Source organism: Jaculus jaculus, chromosome 8, assembly GCF_020740685.1.
Source record: "Jaculus jaculus isolate mJacJac1 chromosome 8, mJacJac1.mat.Y.cur, whole genome shotgun sequence".
NCBI classification, from domain to species: domain Eukaryota; kingdom Metazoa; phylum Chordata; class Mammalia; order Rodentia; family Dipodidae; genus Jaculus; species Jaculus jaculus.
This window is the reverse complement of record NC_059109.1, coordinates 118,760,190-118,774,237: the sequence shown is the minus strand read 5'-3', so window position 1 is coordinate 118,774,237 and position 14,048 is coordinate 118,760,190. Positions and strand designations below refer to the sequence as shown.

Genomic DNA, 14,048 nt, shown 5'->3' with positions numbered 1-14,048 from the left:
ACCAGTAGTGATCAAAGTGGACACTGCAAGTCTTAAGATTGGTGATCCAGACAAAATGAGCCAATGGGTGCAATAGTGGCATGTCTGTTATGGGGGAAACCAACTGCTCTCTAATTGGACTGGAGACCCGCTCTATGGGAGAGAGTAAATGCCTGGTACTGAAAACCTGGTCAAAAGCCTATGGCAGGGAGGTCACAAGCCCTATGGGTGTAACGCCTGCTGTTGTCTGGCTAAATGCATATATTATGCTCACCAAACTACCCTGTAAGCACTTTACTTAATATTCTTACCTGTATATTAATGCTACTTTCACTTTTGGTTAGAGAAGCTTTTCTGTTGGTGATGACCACTGGGATGACCCAAAGAGCACCATAATGCTGAGAAGTGACAGAGGAGTGCTCAGCACTGAAATGTCTCTATCACACCCTCCAAGGCTCAGGGTTCATTTTGGAAGAGGTGGTGAAAAGAATGTAAGAGCCTAAGGAAGGGTAGGACTCCTACAATGCAATTGTCCAGACACAAAATGGCCTTGACATCCTTGACCTTGCAGTGCCTAGTACTACCTACACAAGGCCCTCATAATAGGAGGAAAAGGTAATGACATCAAAATAAAAGAGAGACTAATTGGAAGGGGGAGAAGCTATGATAGTGGATTTGTGAAGGGGAAAGTGGGGCATGGGAGGGAATTATCATGGTTTATTGTCTATAATTATGAAAGTTGTCAATAAAAAAACTGGAAACATGGACTGAATTTTTTTTTCAAGGTAGGGTCTCACTCTAGCCCAGGCTGACCTGGAACGCATTCTGTAGTCCCAGACTGTCCTTGAACTTCCAGTGACCCTCCTACCTCTGCCTCCTGAGTGCTAGGATTAAAGGCATGTGCCACCATGTCTGGACTTAATTATTTTTTTAAGGTAGATTGTTGAACAGATGAGTGTTGTGATAACCTTTCAGTTTTGGTGGTGGGTATCCATTTGTTGAGAATACAACTCATTCATCTCTTCTGCATGTTGGAAATTTTTGCATAACATGGAAAAGGCAAAAGCCAAATAGCACTGGGAAAGACCCGCAACGTCAACTCAAGCCAGTCCCACCTGGAATGTCTAGGTGTCCAGGCCTGCATCTCTCTCACACTCCCAGTCATCATGAGGGCTGATCTTTTTGTGGGATCTGCCCCTTCCTTGACCAAAGCCCTTCCTGGCTTTTGTGTCTGGACTCTCCCTCCCCAATAGAAGGACTGGATCCTATCCATGTTCTCAAGGGTCCCCAAAGACCTGTTCAGCTGCCTTCCTCTGGCAAGGCTCCAAAGCAGGGGCCATGTCAAGCCCTGGGTTAGGGCATATCATATAACAACAGCATTCCATAGTGTAGCATCAGTACAGTCTGGAGAAACAACAATCAAAGGTTTCCTTTTGAAATGTGATGGTTAAATAAAACATGCTAGGGTGGAGCAATAATTAACTAGCAGGGACAGGGGAGGCAGAAACATTTAGCATGCAGGTGTGCTCTAAAGAGTTACTTAAATTGTCAAGGTGAGGCTGGAGAGATGGCTTAGCAGTTAAGGCACTTGCCAGTGAAGCCTAAGGTCCCATGTTCGACTCTCCATATCCCACATAATCCATACACACGAAGGTAAGGCAAGCACAAGGTCACGCATGCCCACTAGGCAGTGCCAGGAACTGGATTTCAATTGCACTGGCTGAGGCCCTAGCATACCAATTCTCTTTCTCTCTTAAAAAAATAGTGAAGAGGGCTGGAGAGATGGCTTAGCAGTTAAGGCGTTTGTTGCAAAACCAGAGAATCCCAGCTCTCCAGGACCCACCTAAGCCAGATGCATAAAGGGGCGCATGCATCTGGAGTGTGTTTACAGTGGCACACCCACTCTCTCCCTCTCTCTTTCTCAAATAAATGAATAAATAAATATTTTTAAAAGGGGGACCCTCAAGGGGTCCCAGAGCATGGGGCCCATATACCAACACCTCTCTGATGCACATGGGACAGTTTATTTGGGGTCTACAACAAATGGAAACAGGGTGCTCTGTAAGAACTGATGGGAACCTTGGAGGGCTGATACAGAGTCCTCCTCTCCAAGCAGTTCAAAGCCAGGAGAAGCTTTGCCCATTCTCTCTGCTCTCATTGGCTAAGTTATGGTGTAGTTTTAACTTCTACTCATGCACTTTGTGGGTAGGTGAAGGAGTGATGAGATGGGTCTCATCTATTCCTGCTCTCCATTTCCTCCAGCAGCCTAGATGCCCATCTGGGGATTTGTATAGACACACTAGGGTGCAGAGTTCCCTTTGAAAGTAGGAGCCCACCTCTGCCTCTGGCAGGAATTGCCTTTGAGCATCTGGGCAAGCTGAACCCAAAGGCAGGAGCCAGGATCCAGTGTGTGGGGGTGAGGGGGATGCAGGCGAGCCTCAGAGGTGACAGCTACGGGCCATAACCTGCCTGCTCATCTCATTTGTCCTTCTAAAGATGGGAAGAACAGAACTGGAGCAGCATGACACCCCCCTCTTCTTCTGAGGAAATTGTGGCTTTTTCTGAAGGCTACAGACTGGACTCTAACTCTAGCAGACACCCTGGGATCCACTGAGAAGCAGACACAAGGCAGCGGGTGGACAGTCAGCATGCTCCCCCCCACCCCGGGGAGGCTTTGGTGGTCACGGAGGATAGGAAACTGATGGCTCTTTGGCGTGCCCGGGGAAACCGAACAAACCACAGCAGTGACAAAATTAGACAATGAGGGGAGTGGGCATCTCAAATTAATCAGAGCCACAGCTGCTGAGGGCATTGGGCCCCATTCCCCTTCTCCCTCCCCTACCACCACTCTGTGGCTGCTGAACCAGTATTCCAGGTCACCTTGGTCACACATGCCTATCAGAGCATGTCCACATGATGACACACACACACACCCCTATGAAACTAACTCTCTCCCTCCTGTTGCAGAGGGATATGCACACTCTGCTTAGACACACTCTAGATTCTTCTGAGACACTGGTCACATCTGGAGAAAGTGTTCTGTAAGAAGGCCTGTGTATATGGCTTCTCTCACAGTGAGGGAGGACCCCACAGCAGCCCAGCCCTCTTGTGCTCCCAGACCTTATCATCTGGGAAGTCTACCCCAATCCTTCCCAAAGTCTGGGGAGCAGGAATGAGATAGACACACAGAGGGGAGGGAAAGAGGAAAGGGGGGGAAGAGGAGGGGAATTCAGACAAATACATTCTCAGAACAAGGAGATAAGGGGAAACTCACATACCCGGGGCTATTGATTGGAAATGGTCATCGCTTTGCAGGGGCCATGTAAACCCTGACTGGACTGCTCAGGGATGCTGCCTGGATGGAGGAGCTTCTGCAAGATAGGCTCCTGGTCCTGGAGACCTGGTACAACCTTCTTATTTCGTTTTATTATTTGTGTGTGTGTGTGTGTGTGTGTGTGTGTGTGTGTGTGTGCAAGAGAGAGAGAGTGAGCAAGCAGACAAACTCCAGTTGCATTCACCAAATTTTACATGGGTACTGGGGAATACAGTCCAGGGCAGCAGGCTTTGTAAGCAAGGGTCTTTAACCACTGAAGCATCTCTCCAGCCCCCTACCTTACTTCTTCGGGGCTCTTTTCACAACCCTGCCCCTCCTCCCACATATACATGCTAAATACTCCTAGAGGATAGGTCTGAGTTTATGGCACCCGACACAGCCACAGCTCTAATGGCTGCCTGTCGATAGATATTGGTTGAATAAACTTGCAGGGTTTTTATTCGTATCAGCACACCATCCTGTTTAGTATCGGAGGCTGAAAGAGCCCACCACGTTCTCAGATAGATCCTTCCCATCTTAGCAGCAAGGAGTCCACTAAGGCACATTGCTCCAGCATCCAGGTGCTAAACAACCTCCTACTGCTCCTGGGAACCCCATCCCCCAACAGGTAGGGTCTCACTCTAGCCCAGACGAACCTGAAATTCACTATGTAGTCTCAGGGTGGCTTTGAACTCATGGCGATCCAACCAAAGTTGCTTCTGCACCCTGCCAGATTTCACTAGGTGAGAGCTGGGTCCCTGCCCTTCCCCTCCCCCACACACCTGTCACTTGCCCGCCACCGCGCTGGGCTGTGGCGTACAGGAGTCCAGAAACGCCTTTGTTTCTTCTTTATTTGCGGATATAATTATGCACCGCACTCTAAATTAGAGATAGATTTTTTTGTTCTGATATACATTTCATCGTATTCACCACGAGCACACCACACGCACAGAAAAACAGTTCCACAACCTGATTAACACTGCACAAGATGAGTTTGGATTCCTGAAAACCGGCAGGCAAACCGGCCCCGCTGCCGCGGCTCCTCCCCGGCTTCGGCGACGGAAATCGCCCACCCGGAATGAATGACCCGGTCAGCCGCTCTGGCTGCAGGCTGAAATGTCTCGGGGATGGGAAGCGCTCTTGCTGGAAATGGCTGGACGTTGCAGATTCCAAGCACTTGGATGGCTGTGAAATGTCCCCCACCCACCCCAACCCAAGGTCAAGTTTTCGCGCCTGTGTGAGCTGGGCCCTTTTCTCTCCCTTCTCACCCCACCCACCCCTCACTCATTGACTGTCGTCGTGGTGGGGGGAGGTCCCCTCCAGGAGGGTCAGAAAACATTGCCCACAAATGCGTCCCCGCCTCCCTAACTCCCCAAATCAGAGCGTTGCGGGAAAGAAAGGACAACAGAGACGCAGACGCGAGGGATCTGGGCTCCCTATCCCCTCCCACCTCCCCATCCCCGAATAATCCGAGATCTAGGGACCAGAGATGTTAAAAAAAAAAAAAAAAGCGCAGTGGCGGCGGTGGCACGGCGCACGGGAGGAGGGAAGGAAGGAGGGAGGGAGGGGGTGCTTGGTGGTGGCGGTGGGGGGGGCACTGTTGGCGGCGGGTGGGAAGACGGGGAGCGCGGGAGCGTGGCGTGGGCCGGGGGCTGGTTCCCTTCCGCGCCCTAGTCCTCCGCGTTGGTTCGGTAGGCCTCGATGAGCCCCTCGAGGGAGTGCACGAAGCCGGACACGCTGCAGATGCCACCGATGACGAAGATGGCCACGTCGAAGAAGACCTGGTGCCACAGCAGCTTGCGCCAGAGTAGGCGCAGGTGGAAGAGGCTGGGCAGCAGGAAGCAGAGGCCGGCGCCCGTGAGGCTGCCCGTGAGGCCCATGAGCAGCGCGAAGTGCGGCACGTAGATGGCCATGAGCAGCGTGAAGACCACGAGCGCGCAGCGCAGCGTCAGGCCCCAAGACTTGAGCCTGCCGTCGCCTCCGTAGCAGGCCGGGAAGAAGGCCCGGCTGCCTTCCTGGAACAGCGATTTCTCCAACACCTCGACGGCGGCGAAGAAGGGCAGAGGGTAGGACAACAGGGCCTTGGCCACCAGGAAGATGTTGACCACGGCGCGGATGGAACCGGGCAGGTTATCCGTGATGACTTCCTTGGTCTCGTCGGCCCAGGTGAGGTAGGCGACGAGCGCGAAGAGACCCTTGAGCACGCAGGCGGCGATGTGTGTCCAATTCATCATGCAGTGGAACTCGCTGGGCTGCTGCATGTTGCCCTCGAGCGAGGGCAGGAAGATCTGCGACGTGTAGCTGAACACGATGATGCCGATGGAGATGGGGAACTTCTTGACGTCGATGTAGAACTTGACCTTCTCCCAGGCCCAGTCGCGGGCCCGCGACAGGCAGTAAGCGATGACCAGGATGTTGATGACGAAGTGGGCCAGGGTGCACAGCAGGCTGAACTTGGACACGGCCTTGAGGTTCTTCAGGAAGGCGCACGGCAGCAACACCGCCGTGGCGATGATGGACCAGGATTTCTGCGACACGGGCAAGCCCGGGAAGCTGTTGTACATGAGGTTTCCGCTCACCACCACGTACAGGATGCACGTCATCACCAGCTCGATGATCTGCGCCACGTTGACCACGCGGCCGCCCAGCGTGGGGAAGCGCGGCGCGCAGCACGCGTTGGCTATGGCCACGTACGAGTCCCGCACGCGCACCACCTCGCCGTCCTCGTTCTCCTCGTACAGGCACGCGATGAGGATCTTGCCCGTGTAGCAGCACACCACCGCCGCGAAGATGATGAGGAACAACCCTAGGTAGCCGCCGTGCAGGATGGCGTAGGGAAGGCCCAGCACGAACATACCCTGCGATGCAGAGAGGCAACCAGAAGAGGGCGCTGAGCCGACGAGGCTTTGGGCAGTGGGAGGGTGGTGGGCGTGGCCTACAGCGGTCGCTAGGGGGCGCCAGTGAGCGAAGGCATTCCGCCTAAGCCACCCGGATGCGAAGGGAGGAAGAGTGGAGGCTGTGCAAGGAGCCCTGGTGCCAAGCCTGGTGTTGAAGTATAAAGACGGAGAGGGGAGGTGTTTATGTGCATGCAGAGAAGGGAAAGTAAAGCCGGGCCTGGTGGCACGCGCCTTTCATCTCGGGAGGCTGAGGTAGGAAGGTCGCTGTGAGTTCGAGGCCACCTCGAACTTCCCCCTCCTCGTCCCATCCCCCCAAAAAGTAATCTCATGGCTGGGAAGTAGGGGGGGGGAGGCTCTGGGAGTAGTGGGAATATGGACATCCTTGGTGATGGTTCATGGTGCTACATGCAGAAGTGGGAACCAGGGAGAATAGAAAGGGCTGGAAGGAGCCTGGTTCTGGCGCCAAAAAAGAGGGGGGGGAGCGGGGTAAGGCGCTTAGACTGATTCATTAGGGAAGAGTGGCCACGGGGAACCAGAGAAGGAAAGGAGATGGAGGAAAGAGGAACGGGGATTGAAAGTGGTAGAAGCCAGAAAGGAGGGACTGTGACTGTGCTTTGGGGGAGGCGAAGAGCTATGGGGAACAGGGGTGGAGTACGGCTGGAAACACGGAGGCCAAGTTAGGACCAGTCTGGTGTGCCAGACGCCAGCAAAGGGCTATTTAGTGGGAGCTGTAGAGGTGGGCAGGATAGGGACCCTTTCTATCCCCAAAATGTAACGGCCTGCCGTGGGAAAGCCAAGACCAGCCCGGGGTCTAGAACCCGAAGCTCTGGGGCTGGGTACATCAGGCTACAGACGGATGGCTTTTTTTCCATCCGCATGAGGAAAATTGCTAACGAAATCCAGGGTCCCTAGGACGTGAGCCCCTCCAGGTTACTGCCCCAGCCTCTCTCCAGGCCTATCAAACGGGCCCTTGAAAGACATCTGGGGGAAGGCGGCAGGTGGCAGCGAAGGTGGGCCCGGGTCCCCAGCCCTGTCCCCTAGCCTGTCAAGACTATCTCGCCCGGCCCAGAAGTGGGAAGAGCTTCCAATGCAGACACTCAGGAGTCCGGCTGACTGTCGCCGGTCCAGAGCTCCCCAGCAGTCCCCTTCTGCACCCAGGAAACCTAGGCTTTGAGCCTCAACGATTCTGCTATCTGGAGACTCTGTGGGACCCACGTACAGGGCCCAGGGGCACCCCCAGCTGAGGCCTCCTCCACCCCGCAGGCTGGGATTTGTCAGCCCCTGCCAGCTCCCAGAGTCGTTGTGAGGACTTTAATCGTCCCTGTAGCGGGGTCCAGGGCCTCCTGGTGGGGATGGGGCTGGGATGGGGGTTGGGAGCGAGGGGAAGAGCTGAAGGGCTTAAGACCCTGGAGAGTTCTAAGCTTGTGTGTGTGTGTGTGTTGGGGGGGATGTCTAGCTAGGGTCACGTGGAAGAAGAGCGCTGAGCTTCTGCGGTGCAGCCGGGATTTCGGGCAACAGGGACTGATTTGTGCGCACCTACGTAGCACGGAGACCAGAGCTGTTTGTGTGCAGCTGCCTGGATGTCTGGAACGGGCCTGTAACGGAGGGAGCCCACGGTGGTCCCGACTGCCTGACGGTGTGCCTGCGTCTGTGCTCGCGTTATGTCCAAGCTAGTGCCGTTGGCGCCTGCCACGTTGAGGTATGTGCCGCCGTCTGGGGATGTATGCGGGTGTATTTGGGGTAATCTTGGGATCTATAAATAGGCGTATCATGTGACGTTCGTTCGTGGGGAAAGGGGCTCCGGGCATGTGCCTGCCTAGGTATATGTACGTGGGCACGCTTGATGCGTATAGGTTGGGAGGAGTCTTCCCCACTCAGCTATTTCCCAGCTTCCTTCCTCCCGACCCACAGCTGTGAATCCATTCCAGAGGCCAGGGCAAAAACTCTCCCTTCCAATCCTGATCTTCTGCCCCTCCCCCTCGCTCCTTCCCCAGCCCCTCCCCCGTTTCCCCAGCTTCTGCTGGGTCTCTAAGGGTGCGTCTCCCACCAGGACCTCAGCGGGGCCGTCCTACAGTAGCCGGGGCAGTGGGAGGCCGAGTGAATCAGGGCAGGACCACCTGGGGGCGTAGATCCCCTCCCCCCCCCCAGCGTAGCAGAGAGGGTTGGGGAGGGGAAGATAAATTTCTCAGGATTGGAGGGACCTGCAAAGCCTCACCCTCCACCGCCACGGGGTTTGTGTGGAAGGGTAGAGAGATCTGGGGTGGGAGGCGAGGGTAGGCAGAACTGAGAGTCCCGCACTCACCTGGATGGCGTTGGTCACGTTCCAGCCCGCCTCCCACGCCGTGATCTTGGGCTTGTCTTGACCCCCGAACTCTCCACCAGCCCCCACAGCCTGGTCCTTGGAGCCCGAGGGTGGCAGCGGAGCGCCGCCGCGCTGGTAATGGATGTCTCCCTCGACGGGCGGCTCGGAGCCCTCCTCTCCGCCGGGCTCGCCCTCGGCTTTCAGGATGTCCATCTGCAGGCCCTGGCGGTGCTCAAAGTCGAGATCGTCGCAGTGCGCGAAGCCCACCGCCTCCTCGTCCGTGGCCGCCTGGAAACCCATCCTGGCGAACATGCCGCTCACCTTGGCCTGGGACTTGTTGGACACGGACGTGGCCACATTGGTCAGCTTGCTGCGGAGTAGGGTGGCCATGGCGGCGACGGAGGCCCCCCGAGGCAAGGACAGTGGGCTCTGGGGACGCGGCGGACGCGCGCGTCAAGACAGCGAGGACTGGGATGGGAGGGGTGCGAGGTCGCTATCTCCGCTGCTCGCTGTCCCCGCGGCGCCCCGGGGCGCTCTGGCTCATGACCCTTTCGGCCGACGCTCCAGGCTTCGTTCTGGGGCCTGACCGGCAGGCTAGCGGCAGGACAGGCCCCGGCGACGGCGGCGAGGGCACTGCGGAGCTGCGGCGGGGCGCGGGCTGGGCTGCGGAGGGCGACAGCGGCGGTGGCCGCGTCAGAGCAGCTACGCGAGGCTGGCGCGGCGCCCCCACCCGTGCGCAACCCAATGTGCGCCCGCCCCCCGAGTCAGGCGTTGCGGGGGTGGAGGGTGCAGGAGAGAGACTCTCCCAGCGGGCGGGGGGGGCTTGAGGAGGGGACCTGGCGGACAGGGGAAAGACGGCCCGATGGGACCCCAAAGTGAGATTGGGGCAGCAGAAGGGCGCCCTTGGGAAGGCGCGGAGAGGGAGAGCGCAAAAGGGAGCGGAGGACAGACTGGGTGTCCCCCCCCCCCAAGTGCTGCATTTCTGGAGGAGGTGCTAAGCTGGAATCCTGGCCCTTCCCACCTCGCAGCTTCAGGGAGGGAGGGGCTGGGGTGGGCTGATTCCCGCGGTCCCCCGCCCCCGACCAACCCTCCGGAGTCCAGGAGCAGTGCGGAGGGCCCCCACATTCCGTGGCTAAGAGCAGGTCTGGAAAGCCTGGAGACAGAGTTAGGGTTCTCTAACGGATGGGCCATCTGGGCTTCAGTTGGTTTCCCTGCCACTTGTCCTTAAATCTGGCTGCAAGTCCTCCTCGAAGGCAGAAGTTACGGAATGGGATCACTGTCCGGGGCTGCTCAACCCTGGACTGGGTCACCTGGACCATCTCTGCCGTCCAGGGATGATGCCACGATGGACACGATTCGCGAGTCTCCCGCCATCACCGGCTCTCAGATGTGCGCAGAAATGGAGGCGAAAGGTTGGCTGTTTTGTCCCCCCCTCTCCTCCCCCCCCCCCCATTTGGGGACCTGGAAGGAGACCGGACTCTGAGGAGCCTCTCAGTAGCCTGGCGGAGGGTCTGCGAGTCAACGCGCAGCAGCGCCGCGGTATCCCGCAAGGAGAGAAGGGTTCAAGGCGCCGCGCACCGTGGCGCAGAATCGCGGGTGTGCTCGGCCCCTGCGGAGACCACCGCCACCCCGGCTGTGAGAGCTTGGCGTTTCTGTCGAGTGGATCGTGTGTGTGTGTGCGTGCGTGTGTGTTTGTGTGTACGAATAAGAGAGAGAGAGAGAGCAATCCAGAGACAAAGACAGACATCATCCGATAGCGCCATGGTCTGGCTGTGTGTGAACTCTGAGCGCGAGGTTTGGGAACCGGCGTTTTCCGAGTGGTTTTGTGCGCAGTGGGGTCTCTGTGCCGAGCCGGCTGTGATGGGTTTCGCGCCCCGGAGTGGAGTTGCCTGCGTTTGCGCCCGTGTGCACTCCTTTGTGGCCGTCTCGGTGCCGGTGCCGCGTGGGTCTGCTGCTCCGAGTGGGTCCCTGCCCGAGTCCCCAGCTGGGCTCGCGCTTCCACTCCAAAGCGGTGAACCACAGGATTCGGCCGGCAGCAATCCCAGCTTAGCTGGAGAAGTCGCGCTGTGCCTGGGAGTGGTGGTGGTGGTGGTGGGGAGGATAGAAGCGGAAGGGAATGGAAAAAGGACTCCCCACCCAAAATTCCTCTCCTCTCTCAAGGCCCTTCCTCTGGGGGGGGGGAACCCCAGTCTCTACCTCCCCTGCAGTATTTTTAGATTAGCTCACGTCAGCGCACAAGTAGGGCGGCCTGAGGGCTTTGACCAGCGAGTTAGAGCTGCCGGAAGAAGACAGCCCCCCACCCCGTCACCCTCCCCTCCAGCCACAGATCCCACAGTCCCAGGAGGAGGCCCCTCTTGCAGGTAGGGGACTTCCACACAACCCTCGTCGTCCCTCCACAGGTGCCCCCTTCATTTCTCACAGGCAGTCTTTGCAAAGCCCCCACCTCCTGCTGTCAGAAGCCAAGACAGAAGATAGAAACCCCCTCCCCACACACAACCCCCACCGCCCCCAAAGCTGGAAAATTCTTCCTCACCTCCAGCCATCTGGTAAGAGTCCCAGCAAACACTGGACAGAAATCCTTTCTCCTCAAACCCTGACATTTTCTCCTCCAGAAAGGTTTTGAACAGAAGTAATCCTCAACCCCGGAGATTTGCCTCACAGATTCCTCTGGACGGATGTCTCCAACTCCCTTTTCCTCACCTGCTTTTCCCCCTTCTGTTGAAACCCTTTCATTCCACCTGATACAGGTAGGCAGAAACCTAGTTAGTATCTCTATAGCCATCTCTTGTGTCCCCACCCTCAGCCCTTGAGATGGCCATAGAGGATTCTTTTGACAAAAAAAACGTCAAAAGTATGTCCCTTGCCTTCCTGTCCCTTCACGATGGGCTGGGGGCTGCTAGGTGCTTTCGAGGGTGAGAAATTGGGTCGTTTATTTGTCAGTCGTCCACCCTTACTCAGGGCTTACTGAGCCCCACTCGTTTCTGGCTGCTGGAATGACTGAAACCAAAAGTGTGGTTTCTGATCCTCCACACGCTCTACCTGCATTCCTCGTCCCAACTCTTGGAGGACACTCACTCAGTTTTCCTGTCTTTTCTTGCTTCAAGCATCCCGAGCACCTCATCCACCCACATTTTACAGATAAGCTCTTCTGCAATGAAGTGTCCGGCTCAAGGTCACACAGAACCCAAGGGAAAGCCAGCCTGTATCCCAGGAATCTTGCCGCTCCTTCAAAGTGCCTCTCCCTCTACAAACCTCATCTTGTCTGTCTTTCCATCCTTTCTCCCATTATTGTTTGTTCTTTGACACCCCCCCCCCCAGCCCTCGCCGTCCAAAGTGGTGACATTCACAATCAGACCTCAGTTCCTCTGGCTGCAAGTGAGCTGTCAGCAGTTGGAGAAGGAACCTTTCTATTTCCCCTTTCCGGCTGTTTGAAGTAAAAAATGTCTTCCCAGGCTGAAGGTGGCTGTGTTGAGCTCCCAAGCGGCCTTCCCTGTGTGGGTTAGTTTTGCTTAATCACCTACTGGCATGGTGACCTTAGGTGACTGACTTAACTTCTCTCTTATCCTCCTTGTCTCAGCAGCTAAAGTGTGACAACAGCAGCTTCATAGAAGTATTTAGAGAATTCATGGGATCTTGTATGTGAGATGCGCTCAGCCTGTGCTAAGCGTCTGGAAATGGTGGCCATTGTCTGATTGTTATTGTATCCAAATGCTGTTTGCTATTGTTGGGGAGAAAAAAAAAAGTCCCATGACTGGGTCCAAGGGGCTGAGTGAGCTGGAATGTCACTCTTTATCGGTGTCCCTACTGTCTCTGTCCTGACCCTTCTACTTCTTTTTTTGTTTGTTTGTTTTTACTGACAACTTCCATAATTATAGACAGTAAGTTTGGTAATTCCCTCCCCCCACTTTTCCCTTAGCAGCTCCACTCTCTGTCGTATCCCCTCCCCCTCGCAATCAGTCTCTCTTTTACTTTGATGTCGTCATCTTTTCCTCCTATTATGAGGGTCTTGTGTAGGCAGTCTGATCTTTCTACTTCTGAGCTAACCTGGAGACAAACAAGGGCATGGGGGTGTCAGAAGGGGAGCACAGGCCACGTGACCTGGCACTGACAGGGTGACTTACCTAGCTGGTGATGAGCTGGGCTGAGCTCTTGAGATGCCATCAACTTCCAGATTCTCCTACAGAGCTCTTCTTGGGGGCTTGGCGGGGGGTCGTTCTGTGAGAGGAGTCTGCACAGCCTGGCCCTCCTGAGTTGAAAGGCCAAACACATTCCCACACACGCACATATGTACACGTGCACACACATGACTTAGACAATGAAGAGCCAAGTGAGAGATACATATAGGGAAGTGAGGACCAACACAGACTGATAGTGTCACTGAGACTGACAAAGCAATGCACATGGGTCAAGGACAGACTGGCACACAGACACACGCAGGATTTGTGCCCAGACTAGCCAGCACACAGAGAAGCCAGGACAGACACCCGTGGATTCATTCATACAGGTAGAGTCTCCCAGGTGACAGATTTAAGACATATGGTAACATGGGAAGATCCTACAGGATCCCAGACACAAGAATACATGTGTGTGTGTACACACAGACAAGGAGGGAGAGAGAGAATGGAGTCTGATGGAGAATTCAGACTCAGGAATATCCCTATGTGATCGCTGAAGAGGAAGAGACAAGAACAAAGGAGGAAAGGGGCAGGGAGACAGAAGACAGACCGAGCAAGAAGAGGGTGGCAGGGAGACAGGCAGACCACATGGGCAGAGCCACCAGACAGCGGGACACGAAAGAGGAAGAGGTGATATAGCCTCTTCCACAGATCCTGCCACAAAGACCCCACGAGGGAAAGTACTGGAGGGTGGGGGAGTTATCACCATCCAGTGGGAGAGGGGACATCTCCCCCCATGCTATCCAGGATCCTACTGTCTTGGGAGGGAACCTGGGCTTCTTGGGAGGGTATGGGTGAGGGAGCTCCTAGAACTCTTGCCAAGCCTGGTGATTCAGGGATTTATGAATCAGGATTCTAGGGTCCCCGGGGACACAGTCTCTCTTGGTCTTGGAAGCTTTTCAGTGCCCATGGAGTCAAATGCTTGGCTAACAGAGATAGAAGTTGCTCTGGGAGAAGAGATAGGGTTAAAGAGAACTGGGCTTATCTCCCAGAGCAGGCAGGGACATGGGGGAAGGGGAGCCCTGGAGCCCTTGAATTAATGGCCTGGAAAGCCAACATCATGAGCATCATTTCGGGGCTGACCGATCACAGACAGACCCTCTCCCTTCCCCCTGCCCCTCCCCTTCCCTACTGTGGCTCAGAGCCCTCCTTTTCCAGAGGGAGTTCTCCCAGTCTTTTCTTGCCCAGGACACAGGTGCTGGCCTCCTGGGGCAGGAGCCCTGGTAAGGTCTGTGGCAGGAGGGAGCTGTGCTCACCTTGCCCCCCACATGGGAGCTTACTTTCCTCAGGCTGTGTCCTTAGGCACCCACTCAGAGAAGGGGGACTGCCAGGCTGAAGGCCCCGAGCTGGCAGCCCACACAGGGAACAAAGGCTGATTCTAC

At 55.9% G+C, this 14,048-nt stretch overlaps 1 protein-coding gene and 2 long non-coding RNA genes across 3 annotated transcripts; 1 reads left to right on the top strand and 2 right to left on the bottom strand.

The window, feature by feature from the left end:
• Positions 1–4,544: 4,544 nt before the first annotated feature.
• On the bottom strand, positions 4,545–9,112 carry Slc32a1 (solute carrier family 32 member 1). Its single transcript, XM_004666685.2, has 2 exons — positions 8,492–9,112; positions 4,545–6,150 (listed from the first exon to the last, which is right to left on the bottom strand). The coding sequence occupies exons 1-2, from the start codon at positions 8,879–8,881 to the stop codon at positions 4,963–4,965; spliced, it is 1,578 nt and encodes a 525-aa protein (XP_004666742.1). The 5' UTR covers positions 8,882–9,112; the 3' UTR covers positions 4,545–4,962.
• LOC123462933 lies at positions 6,343–8,891 on the top strand. The gene is made up of 3 exons (XR_006638573.1): positions 6,343–6,441; positions 7,646–7,888; positions 8,517–8,891. It is a non-coding gene; the product is annotated as an uncharacterized LOC123462933 (long non-coding RNA).
• Positions 9,113–11,013: 1,901 nt separating the features above from the next.
• On the bottom strand, positions 11,014–13,559 carry LOC123462730. The gene is made up of 3 exons (XR_006638490.1): positions 12,613–13,559; positions 11,847–11,981; positions 11,014–11,229 (listed from the first exon to the last, which is right to left on the bottom strand). It is a non-coding gene; the product is annotated as an uncharacterized LOC123462730 (long non-coding RNA).
• Positions 13,560–14,048: the final 489 nt, after the last annotated feature.

Excerpts from the sequence above, each read along its gene's own strand:
- Slc32a1 (XM_004666685.2), bottom strand. The coding sequence starts at position 8,881 with ATGGCCACCCTACTCCGCAGCAAGCTGACCAATGTGGCCACGTCCGTG. Across the intron at positions 6,151-8,491 it reads ACGTGACCAACGCCATCCAG|GGTATGTTCGTGCTGGGCCT; the intron begins GTGAGTGCGGGA and ends TCTGCATCGCAG.